The sequence below is a fragment of the Amphiura filiformis genome, chromosome 7 (genome assembly GCF_039555335.1).
Source record: "Amphiura filiformis chromosome 7, Afil_fr2py, whole genome shotgun sequence".
Taxonomy (NCBI): domain Eukaryota; kingdom Metazoa; phylum Echinodermata; class Ophiuroidea; order Amphilepidida; family Amphiuridae; genus Amphiura; species Amphiura filiformis.
This window is the reverse complement of record NC_092634.1, coordinates 68,454,234-68,480,661: the sequence shown is the minus strand read 5'-3', so window position 1 is coordinate 68,480,661 and position 26,428 is coordinate 68,454,234. Positions and strand designations below refer to the sequence as shown.

The 26,428-nt window shown below is 37.2% G+C and overlaps 1 protein-coding gene across 1 annotated transcript in view; it reads right to left on the bottom strand.

The window, feature by feature from the left end:
• LOC140158039 (metabotropic glutamate receptor 3-like) overlaps positions 1-6,255 on the bottom strand; it is a 54,640-nt gene extending 48,385 nt beyond the window's left edge. Inside the window, exon 1 of the mRNA XM_072181285.1 lies at positions 5,439-6,255. Within this exon, the coding sequence (XP_072037386.1) occupies positions 5,439-6,255 (817 nt within the window). The remainder of the gene's footprint in view (positions 1-5,438) is intronic.
• Between the last annotated feature and the right edge of the window lie 20,173 nt (positions 6,256-26,428).

Here is a 26,428-nt window from a genome sequence, read left to right as displayed (position 1 = left end):
GTTTTTGTGTGTGTGGCTATGGGGACTTTGCCTTTAAAATTAGGTTATATTGATCAAATTTCCCAATCATAGTGCATTGTAGGAATGCCTTTAAGCCTCCTCTGATTATGATCTTTAGGGATGAGGTCCCCCTTTGCAAAAAAAATGAGGAGGGTGGACCTTTTGACCAGTACCTCTCTATTGGTATCATATTCATTCATCATTATAGTGAAAATTTAAAGTCCCCCACCCCTTCATTAGACGTATTGACAAAAGACTCAGTTAGACGATTGTTAAATGGCATGGGATTTTTTTGATTAATGATTCTGCTTTCTACTGACATATGAATTAGGTAAACAAAATATAGTTATATATTTTAAGAAGGTTGTAAAAGGATGAAGATCACCGATGTTCTCCAATGCATTAATTACATTATCAATATTCCAATTAATATCATACAGACATAGAAGACATAATTATTAATCTTAATCTTCCACACAGGGAGTATGAATATCAATTAGAGCCGCCCATTCAGGGTCGTCTGCCCCTAAATGGATAATTTCATTTGAAATTCATACACCCTCAGTAAGACGATTTATGTGAATATACCAGATACACCCATATGGAATACATGCCATTTACCTTCCACAGAAGGAGTGTGAATTTCAAATGGGGTTACCTAAATGGATGACTCCAATTGAAACCAACACTCCCTGTGTTAGAGATTAAGTTCATATCTTCCACAGGGATCTATGGAATTTAACTAGAATAGCCCATTGCCTGTCAGCAAACAGGGTAATTAAAGCTAATTAACTGCTTTGTTCTGCTCCAGAGACAAATTTAACATATATATTACGTCAACATCATTAGTATCGATTTTTCCACACGCCATATGAGGCTAAGATCAATTAAAGGTGGGTAGTCAGACATAAATGTCGGTGATTTAACGTGCGCTACACATAAGTACCAGCATACAATAATTATTCCGCTGCCATAAGGATATATCAGAATCATTTCCGCTTCCAAAAGTCCGCAACTGAATGCGCAGGTACTCTCAGCTGACTTAGATTGTGATGATTACCCCCAGCAGCTCCCCATTTTACACCTGGGTGGAGTGAAGCAATTGGGAATTAAGCCGTCTTGCCCAAGGACGCAACACACTGGCCGCGGTGGGGCTCGAACCCACAACCTTTCGATTATGAAGCTCGCGCCCTATTGGACCACGGTGCTTCCACCGTGATATTTCAATATTGTGATCTGACATTGAGGACAACCATTAAATATAATGTTTCCATATTATCAGTTGCATTGCTCCAGCGGTTTTGATATGAAAGCGGAAATGGGTATAACAATGGCACATAGGATTGCAAATACTGCGTTTGTAAAACATTTTGGTCAGACCATCTCGGGCGTTTTCTTCTGATACCAAAATGTTAGTTTTGATGATGAACAGTTGCTGGTGAGGCTGTGAGGAGCTGGTCACATACCTTTGAGTTCATAGTTTGCATTTTATAGGATTGAAACAACGCAGTGTTTCACCGACTCATTTTGGTGTCAAAATGTCCATAGTATCAAATTAATTTAAGTTACTTCCCAGGGTGTCAATATTTTCCTGAATATTATATATCGCAGTGAGGCGTCAGGACCTGATGCCACCTCTTTTGGGCTTTTTCTGACATCTTAATGGGTATCTGTATCTGCAATGATATTCACATGTGCACTGACAACCATCTTGCAATGCAGACTTTAATAGAGAAAGGTATCAAAGATGAGCGGTAAATTTGGTCTTTTTTGTTGTTTAATACAATTGTACATGTAGGCTTACATTCAAATCAATGAGAATACACATTTGTTCTGACTTTTCTGAGTAAGCCTGCGTCTCGCGTGTCAAGCATGTTTCAGTAATCCTATTATAACAAACTCAAGCAAAACGTTCCGTGAGTAATATGGCATGTTTTGTATCATTTACGTTGCAATTGCTTTGCGATGATATGCGTTACCGCACTGCGTGGCACTGCAAAATACATTTTAACTTGGAAATGCGACGAGTTGCGTTGAGTTGTGGTAAAAAGTAATCGATACATTGCACCACACCGCAAAGCAATTGCTGCGTAGTATGAACGGGCTTAAGAGTTATTCCTATTCCACGAATTAAAACAATGAAGACATTACAAAGCCATACTCTAAGATTTCGGTTCTTTGGTCTTATTAAGCAGAAATAATGAGGTAAACGAAATATTGTATGAAGTGTAAGTTATATTTGTAAACGATACAGATATGTCAAAAAGTCAGATTTGACAAACAATAACCAAATTCATTAAAAATAGAGCGTACAATATACCTTTAAGTAATTGGCAGTACATCTCCAACATTCAATATTTTTACCAGTTTTTTTACATGCATGATTTACTGCATAACCATAGAAACGGTTTGCGCCTCAAAGCTTCAGTGCGTTATCGTATTAATACAATAGCTAGTAGATTAATTTCATCATTTTAATTTTAGAATGAGGGGGAAATACATATTAATCAGACAATTAGAGCCAGGTATGCCATTTTGAAGTAAGGAACAAGACAGTCATAACAAAAACTAAAGCAGGTTGCAAATCTTAGAAGAGAAGAATACTAAAACCACAATAGTAAAATTACAAACCAACAGGGACAAATTAGACAAAGGTTAACTACAAAAATCAATCGAAGTTTTCGTGCAGATATACTGTCCTTTTCCTAACATGATTATGTACTTCTTAAAGTATCTTTTCTATTTTACAGAACGTCTGACTTGACGTGAAAGGAAATGTATAAAAACCTGACTCAATGTATTGACCAGTCGCGTTATTTTGTGTTCCAGTGCGATCAAACAGTGTCACACGAGATGCTACCTTTTCCCATTTTTTTATTGATTACTTTCAAGTTGATTGTGCCCAACATTCCCTAACAATATGAAAGTTACTCCTTAAGGGTAGACGAGGTATTGTTGGTCGAAGCAACCTAAAAATCGATTTTCATCATCTAGATCACTATATTATTGAAAATTAACACCTTGATGTTTTGCAAAAAGTTCATTCTATACTCTGCAAACTTGCTTAATTTATTGTTGTTAATTAGTTATGTACGTTTTACAAAAGTGTTGTTGTTTCAGCCCGCTTCACAACGTAACTCAAGAACCGCAGCACCTATAAAAGTATATCTGTGATATTTTAATTCTTCTACACGCTCGCTATGAATTGAGCAATGCAATTTTTGCCAAAGCTCACTACCATTCGTAAGATGCTGTAAACTTCCAAATCACAACAGCTTAAAATAATTAATAACCTTAAAGTTGTGTTGCTCTACGATATCATTTGGTCGAGTTATGGGCGCTTGAGTGGCTTCAAGTCGGATTTTGAAAGTTGCACTTAGCTCCTATTCAAGCCAAATGCGTTCGTCATGTAGACACCCCCCCCCCCCACACACACAAAATCAAGACAAAGGACACCGGGATGTGCTCTGTTTTAAATACTTAACCATGAACTTTACTTTATTTTACTCCTTCGACTTCGACTTCCAACTTCAATACTTGCTACCCTTTACTATCTGTGACTTATCTCATGAACTCTTTCTGCTGACATCTCAATACTTGGTGTGCCCACCATCGCTGTCTATCACTGCCTGGATTCGTCGTCTAAAGTCTTGAATAGGAGCTAAGTGCAACTTTTAGAATCCGACTTGAAGCCACTCATGCGCCCATAACTCGACCAAATGATATCGTAGAGCAACAAAAGAGATATCAAAATTCGCAGGAGAAAACTGCGCTTTATATACATTGAATAAGTTTTTGCTATATATTTCAGTTCCCGATATATCTGACCATCTATAATCGTTTCGATAATTTCTGGGTTGAGTTTATTAGCGCAGTGATTTATATGAAATATCGCTTTATAAACTCATGTAATGTAATGTAATGTAATGTAATGTAATGTAATGTAATGTAATGTAATGTAATGTAATGTAATGTAATGTAATGTAATGTGATGCGATGTCATGTGATGTAATGTAATGTAATGTAATGTAACATGATGCAGTCATGTCTACAGTAGAATTCATCTCGACCTTTGCAGGACTTAACCCCATTAAAAGATATTAAACCAAGATAACACTCATTGAAACAGCTCAACTGATTAAATCGGATCTTCTCTGGTTGTGCACAAGTGACTGTTTTCATGTGCGATATCGCAATAAGGCCGTATAAAATTAATGTTTTGGTTCTCGTCCAGAGGATTTTCATGAATTGATGAGGGAGGAGGTGTTTTTTTTTTTTTTTCAATGTAAAATTAGCATTGTCAGTAGTTTTCGGTTTTTTCCAACAGTGCTCGAGGAAACGTTGAGGCCCTTTTTTTTTTTTTTCAAATGTGAGATTCTGAGGGATAAACCCCTAGAGTACCACAAAAGACTTGGAAGTGATGCTTGTTCTCTAATAAACTTATTTATATGTATGAAGATTTCATAAATCATTCCAAAGTCTAAAAAATTGAAAAATCTATAAAAAAAAAAAAAAAAAAATCTGACAAATCCCAGAAATTGAGGAGGGAGGGGACGAGAACCAAAATATTAATTTTACACGGCCTAAAGCTGGTGATTCATAGCTTCAGTTGGGTAACCGATTATAAAGGAAACGAAAGGAAACAATGTTATGTGTGGCTTTGTTCACGAAATCAGACAATGTCGTGCTTTTTGTAAACCAGCATTCTTGAAAATGAGCAACATAATGATTTTTGACTTAACACGGTTTAGAAATAATTTCTTCATATTTTTGGTGTTATCTGTCGTTTACATATCCTTCCTAAAACACCAAAGTACGAGTATTTCCAAACATCTAAATTTGCTAAAATTTAGGACATGTTACAAAACTATATTGTCTAGAATTTTAGAAGAGTACTTTTAATATTGGCCGGTTATTTTTCACACAGCGACGTTAACTAGGCAATGTACTATTACCTATAACATTAACTAAAACACCAAAGTACGAATATTTCCAAACATCTACATTAGCTAAAAATTTAGGACATGTTAAAAAACTATATTTTCTAGAACTTTAGAAGAGTACTTTTAATATTGGCCGGTTATTTTTCACACAGCGACGTTAACTAGTCATATCCCCATACTGTTAACGTAGGGCTATTTGTAAAGGTCACGCGTCAATGGGAAAGAGCACTGTGTATTGTGTATAGGAAAACGGACAGTAACTGCAGTATGATGTAATGTAATGTAATGTAATGTAATGTAATGTAATGTGATGTGATGTGATGTGATGTGATGTGATGTGATGTGATGTGATGTGATGTAACGCAACGTAATGCAACGTAACGTAATGCAATGCATCGCGGCACATGGGTGGGTTTGTGTGGGGTTAGGTGGGGTGGTTGTGAAGGGGGTGTGTAGGGGTGAGTGCTTGACTGTGTAAAGAGCGATTTAGCTTACCAATTGCAGCATTTATATAATCCTGAACGCCTTCCAAGTCATTATAATTGCCCCATCCATCTCCACCAATCCATATGAATGATCTGTAAGCATTCGCTCTCGTCGCTGCCGACAAGATACCATAAACAGTCTCCAATTGAGCAAAGAGTAAAACCACTGTTGTCTTTGTGGTCGATTTATTCAATAAATCAAATATTACTTGGTCATATGTAACATGATCAGCGTATAACGAAATTGTACGTACAATACCTAGACAGATGTCTAGCTCCTCGGCCTGTTGTCGAAATGCCCTCTGAGCACTTTTACCGAAAGAATCATCTGAATTCAGGAACGATACATATTTCCATCCGAAATGTCTTAAGATATCTATCATTACTCGCACTTGGAATCTGTCAGGAGCGACGGTGCGTAAGAAGTATGGATAGCGATCAACGTTGCTTAGTTCGTCGCTTGTCGATAGAAAGCTTACTTGAGGTATTTGATAACGACCTAAAACAAGTGCAGCTTGCATGGTTGAAGAGCTACGCTGTGCTCCAACCATGCCAATAACTGCTGGGGCTTCTTCGGAGACGTTACAGACAAACGTACTTGTGCCTGCCACAGACGCACTTGTGTTTACCACGGACGCGCTAGTGGTCACTACAGACCCACTTCTGCTCACCACAGACACACTTGTGCTTACCACAAGTGGGACCATTTGTAAGCTTGCTTGAAGAGCAACAGCATCGTACGAACACGAGTCGTAAATATCAAAACCAATACTTATGTTAGGCAGTAATGTAATGTTAGCGTTCACACGTTCAATTGTAAAGACCATTGCTTCAACTTTCTTTAAAGCACCCAGTTCTCTTAAATCACCGCATTGTTGATTTGGTTCGTCGTAAAAATGTAGCGGGAAAAGCCCGCCTATATTGATATCGCCGCTACGCGTGTATCTCTTTAAAATCTCCCCGCCGGGTGTTACAAATACTTCAGTACAGAACAAGAAAATCAAGAAGCAGAATAGGCCTATATCCACTGCCATTTCAAGATTCAAGATTGAATCAATCTGGTGATAAAGTACCAACTTTGCATTTGTTTTCAGAGAGTCCTTGATATCACTTAAAGCAACTGTACAGATACATTGCTGTCAAAATCTATTTATAGCTAATACTTATAAAAACGTGTTCATTAGTCCAATAACAGGAGAACGAAACCATTTCATCAAATCTGTACTTTTATGTCAAATGATATGAAATTTTAATTTAAAAACACGCTGGTGTTCCACTTTCCTGTTATGACAAATTCCGGTTTTCAGAAATTGGCATGCAACTGCATTATTTGCAATATTCCGGCTGCATTACACGCATTGCATTTCAATCAATTTAAATACTATCCCGTAGTTACATACATTCAACAGAACACGGCACTGATACACATCACGTAGCCAGCCGCTGCAAAACACTGAAATGATGTAGGTAAGTCAATACAGCGACAAGTTAAACGTCGCTAGATTTGGGCTTAAATAATTCATCGCAGCAACATTGGATCGATGTTGGGCAGACAAAAGCATGGCAATGACGATAATGAATGACGAATCAGAATTAATGTGATAAATATGGAACATATTTAAACTGGTAAGCTAGAAGTAGCCCGGTATTCCTAAATGCATTATTGATAAATGGATACGGGTCAAGAAGGAGATAATTATGTAGAGGTGGAAGACACTGTAGAGAGTATGAATAGAGAGTAAAGCAAAAAATGAAATTAAGAAAAAAAAATGCGTTCATAATTATATGACTCGAGGGGAAAAATTGTAGAGAAACGAGAAACAGGTTGACATTTAAAATTAAAAACATAATGTATTGTCAAGGAGTGAAGATAAACGGAAGCACACATGACAAAATTTGTGTGAAAATAATTAGTTTTTAACATTGTGATTTCACAACGACATAACTCAAATGTTCTTGAGACTGTACTGTGACAGGAACCTAGATTTTCTTTTCATCAAGTGATGAGTTTAGCTCACTTCCAAGATAATGTTATTTGATTAAGGGGCAGCAAACATCACTCACATAATTTACTTTTTTTAAATACCACTTGATTGTTGTTGGAAGGGGCGTTTACGTGACATTTTGATAAAGTTGTAAAACAAAATCACACTTCCTAATTAAGTAGCTGTGCACCAGGTCAGGAAAAAAGGCCGTTTTCAAAGTTGAACTTGAGTCCATATCGGAGTCAACGTTTCTTAAGGAATCGGATAGCAACGTTTACACAGTATTTCTTGTGGGACATGAGAGCACATCAGACACATCAAATTGCATTCTGACTACGAGGAATGCCTTCTGATATCAAACAATATAATAGGCCTACAAATTTTATGTATGTTGTCACTTATTTGATACTCGCCTGCTGTGTAAATCGTTAATGTCGGGTCAGTTACTATTTTAATAGCAGAAACAACTTGTTCGAAATAATGGTACCACTTTGCGAAAAGCCTGTCGGCAAATCAAATCGACATCAAAGGAATAATGTGTTACGTAATCTACTACATCACCGTGTTTAATAAAACTTTCTTGATGCACTTTACATTTGGGGTGTATGGATTACAACGGATATTCATTTTTTGCGGCATCAAATCACAAACCCTGGAAATAACATTTCTGATCGACTTGAAAGCGTGCGACAATATTGTGTCATTCGGTCACTTAAAAATTATCGATGACGCCATCTTCTTTCCCTTGTCCAATTCGCTGTAGAAATTACGTATTTATCGGATTAACTACCATAGCAATAGATGAATACAAGCTTTGAATAGATCGCTTTACACTATAAGCAAGTTGCACTCATCACCTGTGTATGTCAGCAATCATATATTGAATACAATACCGTTCTTTTTAAAGATTCTTCAAAGATCTTACAAGTGCGAGTGATTATCATTTCTTCGACATCTATGATTCAATGTATAGGTACCACGTGAACATTTTAATGCAGGGTGATCTATTCAAAAATTGTATTCGTCTATTGCTATGGCAGCCTTACGTCACATCAACAGCGAATATTGTGGAAATATATTTGCTAAAAATATTATTTATACTTATAGCTACATCCCCAATTTTATTTTATATGTGATATATTCATTACGTCCTTCGCCTTTCTTCTATAACCTATCAGATTCAATTGAACCAAAATGAAATTAATAATAATAATTACAAAACGTTCGTAGCGTTTACTGCCGTGTATCATTTATATTTCTGAATTACATCCATTATGATATGAATATCCATTTTGTTGTCAGATTTAATTTAACTAAACTTCAATTAAGCTAAAAGCAACAACAAAACGTTCGTGTTTTATGTTATGGGCTGAGTTGAAATCCATACACCCCGTAAGGAAGGCGTAACCTTAATCATCCACACAGGGAGTGTGAATTTTAGATTGGTTTACCTTGAAATCTGCATCACCTGTGTGAGAGATGAAGAGGTCACGTCTTCCAAAGCAGTTGTATGGATTTCCACTGGAGTAGCCCAATAAGCCTTTTTGAAGTATGGTGGGCGCAAAAGGAGAGGCCGTACTTTGATTTGGGTAATCTTTTGTATGCTTCTCAGCTGACAAAAGATTACCCAAATCAAAGTACGCCTTCTATTTTTGTGCCCGCTATACTCCAAAAAGGCTTATACAGGGTGTCCCAGAAAAAATTACCGGGCAAACTAATTTGGCCGTAAGTTGAAAATTAAGCAACCAAATCGAAAAATTTAAAACGCAGCGTGTAGCCCATCTTATTTTGCATCTTACATGTCAATTTTACTTGAATCAGTTGACCAATTGCGAAGACATGAGCGATTACATAATGCATGCGTCAATGCAGTTCATTCCAAGTTTGATCAAAAGGCCCTTTTTCATATTCGATCACCTCTTCCTAAGTTCTGTGTATCTCATTAAATCTAGTCCTCGTATCTATTTGATAATCGATAATGTTTTGTTATTCATGCTTTCACCTTTGAAGGTGGACGACCTGAATAAGGGTAGGCCTAAAGCTGATAAATGAAGACATTACATCTCAAAAACTAACAACAAGCCCAACAACTCCTCCCGTCTTAAACAATGGTTTTTGATATTCCGACAGGTTGGTTGGAGTGGACATTATTTTATAAATGATGGTTTAACAATGGGTTTTTAATTAACATGATAATAACTGGACAACCAGCATATAGACCTAGCTGTCAAACTCAGATTGTACTAATTCACTTAGCAGTGCAGTCTATGCCCATGGTTGGCGAACAGTTTACTGCCCGTCAAAGGGCCTTCGTTGTCTTACGATATGCAGAAACACACAGTGCTGTGCAGGTCCAGCAAGATTTCAGACGGCGATATCACAGAAGGCCTCCTTGTGAAAAAACAATCAGGAACAATCAGGAACAATTTCATAAAGTATCAGGAGAAAGGTACGAGCGTCAACCTGAATAAGGGCAGGTCAGTGAGACCAAGAACTGTACTGACGTACTTTGCACAACATAGCCGCTATCGGGCGGTGTGTTGCTAATCTTCGAGTATCGAGTTTCGAGTTCGAGTATCGAGTTTCGAGTTGCAATTTTCGAGTATCGAGTTGCAATTTTCGAGTATCGAGTTGAAATTTTCGAGTATCGAGTTGAAATTTTCGAGTATCGAGTTGCAATTTTCGAGTATCGAGTTGAAATTTTCGAGTATCGAGTTGAAATTTTCGAGTATCGAGTTGAAATTTTCGAGTATCGAGTTGAAATTTTCGAGTATCGAGTTGAAATTGTCGAGTATCGAGTTGCAATTGTCGAGTATCGAGTTGAAATCTTCGAGTATCGAGTTGCAATTTTCGAGTATCGAGTTGCAATTTTCGAGTATCGAGTTGAAATTTTCGAGTATCGAGTTGAAATTTTCGAGTATCGAGTTGAAATTTTCGAGTATCGAGTTGAAATTTTCGAGTATCGAGTTGAAATTTTCGAGTATCGAGTTGCAATTGTCGAGTATCGAGTTGAAATCTTCGAGTATCGAGTTGCAATTTTCGAGTATCGAGTTGAAATTTTCGAGTATCGAGTTGAAATTTTCGAGTATCGAGTTGAAATTTTCGAGTATCGAGTTGAAATTTTCGAGTATCGAGTTGAAATTTTCGAGTATCGAGTTGCAATTAACAACATAATGTCCAAATCCTCATTTAACAGGGTTACTCGTCTGGACATTTCCTTCCATCCCTACAAGATTTAAGAAGTTTGTATTACCTGTTCATTAACTGCAAGAAAACTGAGTGTCTGGTAGTTACAAAGCAAAAGGATGTTCCTATCTGCAACATTAAAATCCATGAGGGCAATCTGAAGCAAGTTGATGGGTTTAGCTATCTGGGGAGCTGGATCACAACAGATGGGAGGTGTGACAGAGAAATCAATAGGCGAATTGCAATGGCGAAAGAGACTTTCACAAGGATGAGGACCCTCCTTTGTAATTTGAATATCACCATGAATACAAGACTCAGGGTCTTAGATTGCTATGTACTACCAATTCTGAAATATGGTTGCGAAAGCTGGTTAGTCTCAAAGGCAATGGAAGATCGATTGCAAGCAACGGAAATGTGGTTCCTCAGACGAATGTTGAGGATACCTTGGACTAGTCACACCACAAATGAAACAGTTTTGCATAGAGCTGGCAGTCAACGGACGCTCCTGAGGAAGATCCGGAAACTACAACTTGATTTCCTGGGCCACTGTATGAGGAAAGATGATCTGGAGTGTTTGTTCCTTACGGGGAAGATTAATGGAAGGAGAGACAGAGGGCGCCAGAGGACAACATATCTTCAGAGTATCGCAGCCTGGACGGGTGTGGATAACATCAAGCTGTTGAGATTGGCAAAGAACAGGATGGATTGGCATTCCATGGTCGCCTACGTCACTGGATATGGCACATAGAGAGAGAGAGAGTATTACCATTTCTTGGAAATATTCCAAAAATAAGAAAGAAAACCGATACTTTTAACCAGCTCGAATTCATTCTTTATGTTGTCCAATATGTTAACATTTTCTAAACGAAGAAAGATATTTACTGAGTACTGAGTATCATGCAAGGTTTCATTTTAATATTGTAAAGCTTGTTTGTAAGAAACAGATAGTTTGTTTGTAAGAAACAGATTGTTTAAGAAGAACAAGAAGGATTTCACCAAACAAAATATAAAGCATGTTAACCACTAGTGCATTGTGTGGAGTGAACTTTCTTTTGTAAACTTGGAATGAAGTGAATTTGTGCATGTGTTATGTAATCGCTAATTTATTCGCAACTGGTCAACCGATTCAAATAAAATTATCATATAAGATGCAAAATACAATGGGCTACAAGCTGCTTTTTAAATTTTACGATTTGGTTGTTTAATTCTCAAGTTATGGCCAAATTAGTTTGCCCGGTAATTTTTTCTGGGACACCCTGTATGATCGTGTGTCAGGGTAATCTATGTCACGTTATTGGAATAACTATGGTAATTGAATGGATTTCGGATGTTAAGTACAGCTGCTAAGCTGCCAAACTGGGAACCATTGTACACTTGCTAGTAATAGAATTTCCACATAAATGGTATAATTATGGTCCAATGTTGATATAAAGATATGGAGCCATTTGAATTTGACCCCTGTTGACAGCTAGAGGTCACAAAAGGTCATACTGGGGTAAAAAAATTGAAAATGTTCCAATCTTGTTGACAGATGTACCAAATTATTCGTCTGATCTTCTTCTTCAAGGATGTATGTCTCCATTTGAAGACCTGAGCGCAAGAAGACCGTAAGTCCACTTGACCCTTCAAAATGTATACCCTCAAGTTGCTTATAGTTTCGTATAGTTTGGTATAAATGTTTTATATATGTTCTGGGGCCAAAACAAAATTTTCACAACCTTTCATGATGTTTTCACTCTGGAACATATATTAAACATTATAAAAAAATAAGAAACTATACGTAACTTTAGTGCATACATGTTGAGGGGCCAACTGGACTTACGGTCTTCTTGCGCTCAGGTCTTCATTTGTAAATGGCACTCAAATTTATAAACATACATACGTGTTTTGAAAATGTGTAGTTCGTGCATCATTATCTTCTACGGATGCTACCATGATTGATTATACTTCATTTCACTTGACACATCTATCCATATATTTGTATGGGAACTTTTCAATACAACAGGTTGTATCTACTGGCTGTTTTCCCAATGCAATACTTTTTCATTACATTTTTATTATGTCTGTATCTTTTAAATATAACACATACAACATTCTCTTTTCCAACTACTTCACGTTTTCTCAATTTTCTGGTCAACAGCCATTTAGGGCAGGCTTAGACAGACACAAAGATTCTGGATTAATATTGAAAAATACGCGGATCACTTTGTGGCGTCCATTAGAGGTTTAGATGTAAATACCCCCTTTTTAATATATGATTTTTGAATAAATCTTAATTAAATCTTTAATCATCAGTGTATTGAATATTAACCTTAATCTTCTTGAACAGTTGTTATACAAACGTTTTACAACGTTTACTTAAAAAAAATATATCAATTTTGTTAAACACACAGTGTTTAAAACACACGGAACATATTATATCCATATCTATACTATCTTTTGAATAAAGTGCTCAATCCCGAAAGGGAGACCGTATAAAAATTCAAAGAACAGACCTTCCAGAATAGGTAGTCGTTTCATGCCTAAAAGGCAATCGTCAGACGACACGATCAGAGAAAATAAAGGTAGAGAAGCGACACTCCGTACAATTAACGTGCAGACGGCCTATACCGATGTGAGGACAGAAAATGTGACTCTCCTGCTAGTCTCGGGCGCGGGCCAGACTGTATGCGGTATGAACAAAAACATAATTAACTGGTTGTGTAGGAGACTAGCAGGAGAGTCACATTTTTCTGTCCTCTGCTGTCCTCCGGAGTGTCGCGGTCCTGACACGATGAAATGCTTTGGGTGGACTACCATCTCTTAGGAATGTGAAAGAATATACATTCCATGGTGTCAACACAGCCAAAGCAAGTGTATCCCAGAGTCAGTCTGTCTATCGGAGATAATCAGAACGTGCTCGACTGCAAAAACAGGAGCGTAATAACAACATTTGACTATCTTTTGAATAAAGTGCTCAATCCCAAAAGGGAGAGCGTATAAATTTTTTATACCGTATAAGTAGTGATATAACATTATTAATTACCATAGCGATGGATCAAAAACATATATAAACAGGCTGCACTCATCACCTGTGTAGTTGTGCTATCACATATTGAATATATATTATACACGACGAATGAGCCGTAAATGTCTTAAAATGTATCCTGAGTTACAGTGTAAAATGTGCATGAAGGCCTAACTCAACCACTCTCCCAAAGAAGTTGTCAGCCCCCTACAAATCCACCCCCAGGTAATTTCAACCCTCCCTAACACCCGAAAAAGCGTAAAGATGAAAAAAAAATTTCACAGGGCTTAAATAGTGCAAATTGAAAAACAACTTACCACAATACGCCACTGAATATGACAAAAACTTGGATACCCCAAAAAAAAAGACCACACTGTATTATTGCTATTAGCAAACAAATTATTGTGCGCTGTTTTAATGGATTAGCCTGCAAGTGGGCCGTTGCTTAAGTATCCGAGAGCTGTCGATAGCCTTTGAATGTGTAGGGAAATTACTGATGTAAACTTGACTTGACAAAAGCGTCGACCTTTAAGGGGCCATACACAAGCCTTTTGGAACAGAAAGTATTGCCGATAACGCATGTTCGATTGTTTAAAAATGATGGTATAGCTATGAGAATAAGGATGACATAATTTATGCATTGCCAGCTCTTACCAGCAACATGTGGAGTAGCCATAGATGTCCCACTCCAAGTAGCCATCGCTGTCAGAGAACCAATCATTGTACTTAATACATTCACTCCTGGTGCAAAAATGTCCACACATGTCCCGCAATTAGAAAAAGATGCATGATAGTCTCTGTGATCAGTCGCACCGACTTTGGTAACTGCCTAAAGCAAAATTAATGATAATAAAGGTTGCTTGGAAAATTAAAACAATTATGGCTACGAACGACAGCATTTGCAGGAAACAAGAACAGGTGTGTTATTAGAAGGTACACCGTAGTAACGTAAACTGAGATATCTGGACAAGTCACATTACGAAACTACCTAAAATGTAATAATTAATAACATAATGACAGTATCTTCAGGAAAGAAGAGAGACATTGTGGTGACAACAGTGTCACCAGGCATTTTTTTCGGGGGAGGGGTGGAATGGGGGCAAAGTGAATTTCAGGGGGGATTTTTTTTTTTGGGGGTGGGGCAAATGCCCACCTTGCCCCTCAACCGCCCCGCCGCTACTACTGCTTGCTGATGAACTGTAAACCATTCCTACAATATGAAGTGCCTTGCCATTACAAACTGGTTTGAACTGCAAAACAAAACAAAAAACTTACCTCTCCGCAGTCAATATTATACAAAGGGAGGGTCAATAGTTATCTGCAGATACGTCAATATGCGAAAATCAAGACGGTTGATTAAGCTTTTATTGCTTATACGTGACGTTACAGAGAGACTAAACACTCCATTGCCAGTAAAATTTCGATATGTAAATTTCAATGTTATTGAAATGTGTACTAGAAAAATTAAAAAGCCGATGCTTGTATTCTTTAGCTCTGATTTAAGACCTTGTTTGTTGAAATTAGTTGAGAATTAACGAAACGGTGACCCAAAACCTAATGAAGATATGAAATAAAAAGTTGCACTTTTGTGTTCAAATCGATGAAAGCACGGCGCTAGTTTCCCGTGCTAATTAATGAAAGCACGAGGCTTCTCTTGTTCGCGAACGCTTTGTGTACAAATCAATAGGGCGTGCAATGTGGCAAACTGCAACTTTTAAATTAGTATCTTCCTTGGGTTTCTGGACCGTCGTGTCTTTATTTCTTGAATAATTTCAACGAACGAGGTTTTAAATTCGAGCTAAAACATGCAGCTATAATTGGCTGTTGGTTCCGATTATGACATAGCTGCCTTTGTTTAGGATATACAAAGGTGAACGTAACTGGTACCTTAATTATTTGGCTTACTGTAGTTTGCGTATGACGTTCTGTCAACGAGTCCAAAAATGCCGTACTTCGCATTTCAGCAAGCAATCACGTCGCGCTTTTGCCCTGACTGACGTCCAGGGCAAACTAGTCCCAAAAACTAGTCTTTTTAATTCAGTCTTCAACTATAGCTATTATGATCACAGAGGCCTGTATGTAATTATTGATCATTTAGTGGTGTTGTTATAAAAATATATTGTACTGAATCTCTGATAATGTTACTGTAATTAGCGTAATGTTGTCTGCATGTGTTGTCTGTGTGGAGTGTGTAAGTGTTCATTATAAGTATTTTTCTGTTTTGATCTAAACATAAAGAAACATACAAGAGAGGAAAGCTTAGATAAACGGGAATAACAAAACCTCTATTTGGTTGCACAAACACATATGTTCGCATATTTTTGGTAGTTTTTAAGGGTCAATTCGGGCGTTGCATTACATGATTATACAATATACATAATAATGCGTTATCTAATGGCGCACGCAATTACCTGAAAGCCAGATATAAATAAAGTTAATGCTTAGCTGCTTTTTAGTGTCGATTTCGAAAAAACGCAGGTAGATTTAATGGATTCAATGATGCGTTCGGAAGTGGCAGGCATGTAACAGTAAGGAATATTGGTTGGGATGAGGTCCTATTCAAAGGCAATTCACGTCCAGCAATTCCTATTCCGATTTCAGAACGCGGTTATTTCCGATTTCTTCGGATCCATTTATATCTAGTAAAAACTGGATTTTTGCATGCAAATATAGAGGATACGCGATCTCAGCCAATCAGATTGCGAGGTTAAGCGGCCTGATATTCTGATTTGGGGGCGCAATAGCGTGAGTCAAATCTTTCTCTTGATCATCAGACACACTTGCTCAGACTGTTTGTTACAGTTTCATATGATTTTGTATTTTGTATATTTTCTGTATCTGTGAGAAGAGAAGAAAGAAACAAACTATGATTAAATCAACCTAGTTCTTCATAGGCATTCCATAAGCACACACATACACACCCCACAAAAAGAATGGGTAATAATTATTTTGATACAGCCTGTTATTTGTCTTGTATTTATTTTGTACATTATATAAACACTGATTAGATCACCATCTTAACGCATGTTATCACAAAACAATAGAACCCTCTGATCAACAAAAATATAATATCATACTTTTATATCTGCGGTAATTGTGTTGAATTTGAGATTCTATACTTTTATCAAAGAGTAAATATTTCTTGAACTTTCAAGCTTAAGGCGGCTGTGTACTCTCAGACATGCATGTAGTAAAAGTGCAATAACTTTGTAATTATTCGCGCAAGACATATAAAAGTATACATTTTTATAAAGGCAAGAAATCAATAAATCTTAATACAAATACAGATTTGGGGTAAAAACAACAATTATGAAGAAAATCACAAAAAGTGAGTTTTTGGCAATATTTGTTAGGTACATCATAATTAGCCAAATAGGAAATAGGAATCTCCCCACCATCCGTGTTCAATCTGTTTGTAGTTGTTCAGCTATGAATTCTGTGTTAAAATACTTTATTTATTCGTGATTAACAACAATGACAGCAAACTAAGGTTGTTTACAAGAAAGACCAGTACCACAGACAGATAAACAAACCAATCAAATGTCAATGTCAAAAGGTTTGCTGTTTACTGATGTCAATATTTACCAATAGTCTCCTTCACAGCTGCTTTTTGTCGTTTCTAACATTCATCAACCCTGTATGATGCAGTCCGAGCCAGAGACTATACTAATGCAAACTGATAACGCATCACTGTCAATGGGTACAGATATCAACAATTGGCCCCATTTGATTCGTGCATGTATTTGCAGGTATAGTCGTTCTAACCTAAATGACTTATATACGACACCACAAGATGCTTAAGTAATATTGCAACATATTTGTTACAAAATAATCTTTCTATCCACCAAATGTTAGTGTGCACTTTAAAATAACATTTTCTCTTTTAAGTTCTAAGTCGAACAAATTGGTAGAACAAAGAAAGTACGCACGGTTTACGTTGAAAATTACATTTGGTGTCACGACAGGCAGCAGACGATAAGGCAACAGGCATTATTTTCACCACGAAAAACCACCATGAAAGAAAGTCATGCCCATAATGTATGGATGAAGTGGTCCTTAATGTACTAAAATATGTGTCTTTGGCAAACATAATATTTGGGAAGCACTGAAGTACAATTTTATGTTAACCTAGTTTTTTAGTCAAAATAAAAAGCATGCTGTATTGAAGTAGACATAAGGTCAAGATACCACTGAATTCAAAGTGCTTCGCCCTCTTGTGACCAGATCAGTTCATGATCAGATGTAGGTCTTTGTTCCGAGCGCCTTGTGCTCCATTGTGACTGCCACATCAAAACGCCGTATAAACGCGCAGTCCACCTAGCACGTGTGAACGCAATCTTTCTAATATATCAAATGAACCGACCCGATTTTTGACGGAGTTGCTATTGGCGACATATGCGCTAGTATTAAATATTTTCGTTGTATATGCTTCATCTGTTTGAATAAAAGAGGACATATCTGAGAGTAAAATTAAACATTTTGTTAAAAAAAATACAATTATATTTCTTATTGAAATGTTACAGCATGGCTGTCAGGTAGTACATCGCTCCAGACACCCACCTGCGTCACGCAAACGCGACATGTTTACACACTTTGCTTCACATTTGATGAAACTAGTCATACAGGTAGCTTCATCCCCCTCAGTATGTTGGTTTAGATCCCCCCCTGCGTCCCTCTAAATGTCAATTCTTCCGCCTCCACTGATGTGGAGTTAAAACTAGTAATTGGCGATGGTACATAAACCAAACAGCGCACCACGAATACAGATGCAACAAAACAGACCCTCATTCGCAACATTGGTTGTTGAGGGCGTATCAACCGCTGTTAACAGTGTCGCACACGATAAAAATACTAGTACAGGGAAACATAACATTCAGTCTGGTGGCATGGCAAGGTATGCTGATTTTGCCAGTTAAAGTGTTTTTCTTTGTTGATTATTATTCTATGGGTGGTACAAAATGACATTCCAGGGGGTGTAAAATTGCGACCCCTGGGCAAATCGAGATATCCAAGGTTAAAGCTTATACAGGGGTCAAAATTAGAAACTGGACCACGAGGTGTGTGTTGCAGGACAAGGGTCTTCGGAGTCCGGATAGAATGCTGTTACTGCGTAGTAGACAGTTGCGTACCTACCGGTCGGGTGGGGTGCCTTGAGACCTTGTTCTCTATAAGCAAGCATTATCAAGACGATTTTATATAGCTTTGCTACTAAGAAAGGGATGTTGTTATTTGATTTATTTGATTATTTTAAAGTGGTGTACTAAATGCCTATATTGTATACTATACAATTTGATTAGCCTATACTTAAAACTTCTCAATAGCGCATACAACAACGTGTTTATAAGGGGCTGAAGAAAGTCTAGCGAATTGCAGAAAACTATCAAAACAATTTTCTTTCAATATAATTCTTCAGGGCCGCCACTAGAGGGGGTATGGGCAGATGAGACCCCCTCCCCCCACCCATTATAAATTTTGTCGGGCTCTTCCGTCTTACGGGGGAGGGGAGGGGAGGAGGAGGGTCCAATTTCGGAATACAGGAGGAAAACAAGAGAATACAGGGAATGTCCTTCAAGGACGGTTGTGGATAACCCATTATACGCTGTGGGGAATCGAAACTGTGCCACACTGCTGAGAAAATTAAACCGCATTCCCAAATTATTATTTATACCTTAAGGGCTGGGGTATGAACGTTTGGACAGTATTTATTTTGGGACATTAGAACACTTCAGACATATCGAATTGCATTCTGAATACGAAGAATGTCATTCTGATATCAAATAATTTTGATTTTTTGAAATTCGCAATTTAATACACATTTTATGGCAAATCATGAAAAATTGATTTTTTTGATATTTAACAGTACTCGAAGTAAACTTTATAAATCTGATGATTTATACTTAAAGTGTATGTAGGTGGGATGTAAAGCCGACGATCAATTGAAAATTTGGACCTTTCGTATTGAATATATGGATTTTTTTCCAAAAACACCCAAAAAAAGTTAGGTCTTTTTGGTAAAAAATCCATATCTTCAATATGAAAGGTCAAAATTTTCAATTGACCGTCGGCTTTTCCTCCCAGCTACATACACTTTAAGAATATATCATTAGATTTATATAATTTACTTCGAGGACTGTTATATATCAAAAATTTGAAAAATATCCATTTTTTATAATTTGTCATAAAATTTGTATTATATTGTGATTTTCAAAAAATGAAAATTATTTGATATCAGAAAGACATACTTCGTATTCAGAATGCAATTCGATAGGTCTGAGGTGCTCTCATGTCCCACAAATAATACTGTCGAAACGCAATAAACGCTCATTCTAGATCCCTTAATCTTTTGATAGCATATGTTTTTAAAGTTTCGACACTTAGCAATCATCTTGAGGATTCTTGCACCCTAGAATTGAAGTTCAGAAAAACTAAAAAGTATAAAAGTTCATCATTAATTTGCAATATATGATAATAAATCTTGTTTAGGGTAACATGCATAACGATGGTGAATCAGTGTTTGCATAATGTATAGAATAAATACAAAACAAATAAAACTGACATCACGGATAAATATATATTATTGATTTAGATATATTGATATTTGCTTTGACGAGCGAATGATACGCAAAACAATTCTATAGTTGACGTGCTTTCCTATCAAAATTAGTTTGTTATGGCCTTGACTTACCTGGGATGTACTTATGCCCTTTTAAATTGTCAGTATACAAAGGTGGAATAATTAGACCATTGTTATTAGATCTTCACAGTTGTACGATTCTCTTAAGCTAGGGCAGACATAATTAAATTGCAGTCAACATTTTCAGAAACAGTCGTAAGTATTGGGTTCATTCATGTCTTTATGTCATCGAATTGGATTAATATATTCAGATGATGAGGTATTTTATTGCTTTAAGGGTACACTAGGTACTGTGGAACAGTATACACCAGGCACAAAAAGAAACTCGTCAGTTATATTCATCCTTGCTGTTCAATAACTTGATAATTTTGGATTATTCTGAAGTATACATTTTGTTAATTGGACTTTGCTTTCTCATTTGACACCCTGTTCGTGAAAAACGAACAAGAATTGACCAAGATATGCGCCTCCAAAGCCTCAAACCCCAAAATCAAAAGTTGCATTTTCAACGATCTTCAATGGGAACGCATCGTTGTATTGCACACAAGCACCACGGCCAATCAATAAAGCACACAGTGTAACATGCACACTTGAGTCGTTAAAATTGCAACTTTTCATTTTGGGGTTTGAGAGTTTGGAGGCGCATATCTTGGTCAATTCTTGCTCAATGTTCACGAACAGGGTGTCAAATGAGAAAGAAAAGTCCAATTAACAAAATGTATATTTCAGAATAATCCAAAATAATCAAGTTATTGAACAGCAAGGATGAATATAACTGACGAGTTTCTTTTTGTGCCTGGTGTAGATCACCGTAATTATGATCTTCCGATTCTCTTTAGCAAGTGTAGACACAATTAAAGTACAGTCAACATTTTCAGGAACAGTAAGTATTGGGTTCATTCATGTCTTTATGTCATCGAATTGGATTAATATATTCACATGATGAGGTATTTTCATTGCATTATAAGTACTATGTTCTTCGGAATTAACGTAACAAGTGTTGCGTTTTGTTTGCCTGATTTTGGGCAAACTGTGATGATGAATAATGATGTAATGAAATTGTGAGCTAATCTGGTTAAAATTGATTTATAGGCCTACCTAAAAGTGAAATGATAAATGAAAACACCTTTATAGCTTGAACAGCAATGATAACGACTTACTGGTACCAAAGGCACCAATTTATGCATCGCACAATATGTGATGCGATCAAGCAAAATCAGTCGGAACTCGGAAATATTGAGATATAGCCAAACAAAGGAAATACTTCCTTTTGTTTTTTTTTGTTTTGGAAACTTTATAATTGCTCATATCTTCGGAACTGGTTGTTCAACTTCAATGGGGTTTTCTGCAAAATGTAGTTTTGTAAATGCTTTTTACTATCCTATAAGAAACTGAAAATTTAATATTTCCGAGTTCCGACAGAATTTGCTTGATCGCATCACATTATGTTAAGGTCTGGGTCCCCTACCTTTTCACAGTATTTTTGTGGGACCTGAGAGCACATCAGACACTCTGAATACGAGGAATGGCCTTCTGATATCAAATAATTCAGATTTTTTGAAATTCGCGATATAGTACAAATGGCAAATTACTAAAAATTGACATTTTGTTAATGCAAAATATAATGTATATTGCCCTCCCCTATTTTATCAATCAGTGGATTTGACGCTCCATGGTTTCAATCCCATAATCCATTATGGTGCATGCATGCTTTTGAAAGTGCTTTTAAAGAACCTCTTTCTCCCAAATCTTGATGTTATTTTTGCTATTTCACGCCATACATTTTCATATTGGAGATATTACTGATAGAGGTAGTCCTAATCATTTTGTTATCGGCCTTGACATCTTTAAAACAGACATTTCACTATGTCGATTGCCCCTTCCTTTTAACTCACACATATAAGTACCAGTGTTGTAGTCGAGTCCTCATCATCCGAGTCCGAGTCCGAGTCCTTGGTGTCCGAGTCCAAGTCCGAGTCCGAGTCCCTGCCGATTTCTGATGTCCGAGTCCGAGTCCAAGTCCTCAATGTTCGAGTCCGAGTCCGAGTCCGAGTCCTTATGTATCAAATTCAAGCCCCGGGGTTTTCACCAATACTTTATCAACGTAGGCCTATACTTAACCAGAATTTTAGTTCTATATTATATTCTTGTAAATATATAGTTTGCTAGTCATACCTAGCATGCCAGGTATTGTTTTGGAGCTGTGCAATAATTATGCGGAGCCCACGGAGGGGTGAAATTGCAAAAAATGCTTATCCCCTCTCGTCCTGCCAAAAATCTCTTGCCCCCCACTCCCAGCCTGCTAAAAATCTTCGCACCCCCCTTTGCACATGCCATTTTTTTGGGATCCCAATTTACAAACCTTAAATCAGGCATGATCATTTTCCTGCTTTTTTTGTGGTTTTAACGTACTTTCTTTTAATTTCAGCCCGTTTTTGGCCTTTTTAGCCTCATTTTTTGCACTTTTTCAGGCTTTTTCAAACTTTTCAGGTTTTTAATTTGGATGATCATTCTCATGCCTGTTAAATGGTTTAGATATATATGTTGTTAGCGTAGCGAGCAGGGAAAATTGCATATGTAAGCGTTTTTATTTGAAAGGTGCCCCATATGTGCCAAAATTGCTTGTTCCCCTCTCGGTTTGCCAAAATTGCTTCCACCCTCCCTATCGATCGGCCAAAAAATATTCTTACCTTCAATTTTACCTCCCCCCCCCCGGCTCATAATTTTTGCTCAGCCCCTTAGGTAGCATACCTTGGAAACAGAATATAATCACAGACTCACAGTAACTTAAAGAGGCAAAATATGCAATATATATAACATTCAAAATATGATGTCACTACCAAACCTCGGGTGCCAAACGAAGAGGTGTTGGATCTGGCTGTAGGCCCGGGCTGTAGGCCAGAGGCGTAGCCAGCTTTCTTGGTCAGAGGGGGCACAATAATTTTTGGGGGGCACAGACGAAAAACAATTGCAGTTGCATCATACAATACATATACCGGTTTGTTTTTTTTAGAAAGACTGTACATGTCTTCGAGCGTCCAAAAAGGCTTTATTGTGACGATGTACGCGCGCAAAAATTTTGTATTCTACACTATTTTCGCCAATGATCTGGATAAAAAGGCTATATAGTGACAATGTGCACGCACTGCGCGCAAAGAAATTGCATTTTATACTATTTTGGCCCATGATCGGGGTGCCCTTGCCCCTTTTCTTTTCCTTTGCCCTCCAGATTATCTCTTTCATTTTTTGTCAGAGGGGCACTTTTTTCTTTCATTTTTTGTCAGGGGGGCACTCTGCCCCCCTTGCCACTCCGCTGGCTACGCTACTGCTGTAGGCCTATGCAGTATTATTCCGGGGTGGGGGGGGTCACCACATGTTAAGGTGGTACGGGTATGTAGTGCGGTCAAGGGTCCACTTTTCAGGCTCTCCGGCTGTTCCTTAAAGACTCGGCCGCTTTTGCATCATACTCCAGTTCATTGAGCCCAGCGCTTTAGATCAAATTTGGATACTCATTTTGAATTTGTTAGCTCAAAATCTATAATTTGGCCCAATTTTAGTTCACATACCTCCATAAAAATGTTGGAATTTCAGTTCATCAAGCCCCTATTTTGCCCCCAAATCGGTTCTTAGTTCACAAAGTTCGGCGCCGCACACCCAAAATTAACTTGAGTGCCCCATCAGGTATTATTATTCATGTACATTCTAGACTTGCGTTTAACAAAGCAGTCATGTCAAAACGAACGATTATGATTAAAATCTATTTCACCAATTAAAGATATAACTGAAAGCATTCTTGCTTTTTGGTAATACTTTTATTTACAAACTGAATTTATTTGCATTCAAAATTACTTAAATTATAATCATGTGATATGATCATTGATCAAGCATAAGAAGTTTACAATGAACAAAAATAAAAGACCTAAAAAGACCCTATTTTGCCGGACTCGAGGAGGACTCGAAGCTGAGTCCCCGAGTCCTCAGGATCCGAGTCCGAGTCCGAGTCCGAGTCCAAGTCCTTAGCTTCCGAGTCCAAGTCCGAGTCCGAGTCCTTGAAAAAAGGACTCGAGTCCGGACTCGAGTCCGAGTCCGAGTCCCGAGTCCTCCAACACTGATAAGTAAGATCGTTTGGTTTCAAATGATAATACTAATGTTCATATCAACTCGTATTTACTTTTTAGGGTTGAATCTACTATGGAGAGGTTAGTATTGTTATTAACCTGCCTATTTGGATTAAGCTGTGCCACAGCGCCACTAAAAACAGTTAGTTCGCCTATCGATGATCACTATATTGTAGTGCTAAAGGTAAGACTAATTTGTGTAATACTTGACTACCATGGGACATATTTGAGATGTGGCGATTCTTACAGCAACGCTTACACCAGTTCAATTAATTCATAGTCACTCTACCTCAGTTCAATCAATTCAAGATCACCCAAAAGTTACTGGTTGTCAATAGATTTTCCTGGCATTCACTAGTGGAAAATTTAAAATGAGAATTCCAAAGCGATGAGATTTGGACAAAACTATGAGAATTGAAACTTTCTCATCCAAATTTCTATGCAACTTTCTCATTCAAATTTCTATGAAACTTTCTCATCCAAATTTCTATAAAACTTTCTCATACAAATGAATGAGAAATATTAATTAACGTGTCAACAACCTGTCACAAGTAGTAAATTCTCTCATTTATAACAATGTGACAGGTGATCCAAATGAATGAGAAAGTTTCATATAAATGAAAACATTTTTAATTTTCATACTTTTGTCCAATTCTCATCGCTTTGAAAGAATTCTCATTACAAATTTCTACTAGTGTATATAGCACATCAGAATGACGGTTGAAGCTTGCATTTTGCGCCCAAAATTGGAATTTTCGTAGTAGGTTAGAGCTTAGCTAATTAGCACATCAGTATGACGGTTGAAACTTGTATTTTGCGCTCAATATTAGAATTTTTGTAGAAGGCAGAGCTCTTAACATTTTTCTGATGGTTAACCGTTACGGTTAACAACCATTGAAAAGCATGGTGCTGGACGGTTTACCGTGAAATAATAAAAAGATATGTTAATTTCTGCATCTATTAAGCGGTAAACTGTGACAATGCGTGCAGTTCTATGAGGGTTAACCGTGTGTTAATTGTACACGGTTATCCTATCATGCAATAATCATCTTGAGTTTAAATTTTATAAAAGTCTACGTATAGATATCGCATTTCTTGGTGGCGCAGTCAGTAAGGCGCTAGGCTGGTAATCTAGAGATGCCAGGTTCGAATTACTGTCGAATTTTACTGTCATCGGACGTGAATTCAAAATGAGTTTTTTCCTACCTATTTATTTACAATATTATTTGAATTGTTAAGTGTTAAGTGTGGTTAAATAAATTTCAGTTTGTTTAAAAAATGCCAAAACTTTTGAATGTTTTGTTACTCTATTCGCAGTATGTTTATTAATGATGTACCCAGTTAGGTAATCTTCATTCCTCCCCCCCCCTCCCCACTTCCCACCCAATCAATGCTGTAATTTAGTGACCAAAAAAAGTAAATGAAATTTACTCAAGATGTTGGAGCAAACATATAACACATTAAAAAATGCGGCGTTTGGTACACAATATTTGGGAGCAGGGAGGGTCATTGAACATGTCGAACTTTAGTGACCAAAAACCTAAATGGAATTTATTCAATATTTTGGAGCAAACGGCGGATTTTGGTACACTATATAGACTTCTCCGTAGTCCACTTGCCCATTTTGTATACTTTGGCTATTACATTTAAGCATAAAACTCTGATTTGATAGAATTTCACATCTGATCTTTTCAGTCACCGTACTCCCTCTGTTTACTAGCTTCCCAAGTGGACTACTTACTTTGACTTGCAGTTAAAATTCTTAACATTTAACACGGGACTCTACGGAGTGTTAGGCCAATTTCTGGCCTAACTAAAATTGGCCATGATGTAATGCATCTTTAAATGGATCTGGCTTGTGATTGGTCGCACAGATCTCGTTATGGTTTAAATCCTCCGAGCATATACCATTACCATTGATGACTACATCGTACACAACTATGCGGCGCTTTGTGTACTAGGTGCATGAGCACGTCATTTTCAAGTTCTGTTTGATTGTGTGGTCCACAGATTGAGAAAATACTTTTAAGAAGAATAGACATTCCAAAACTATTCCACATGTTCATTAAA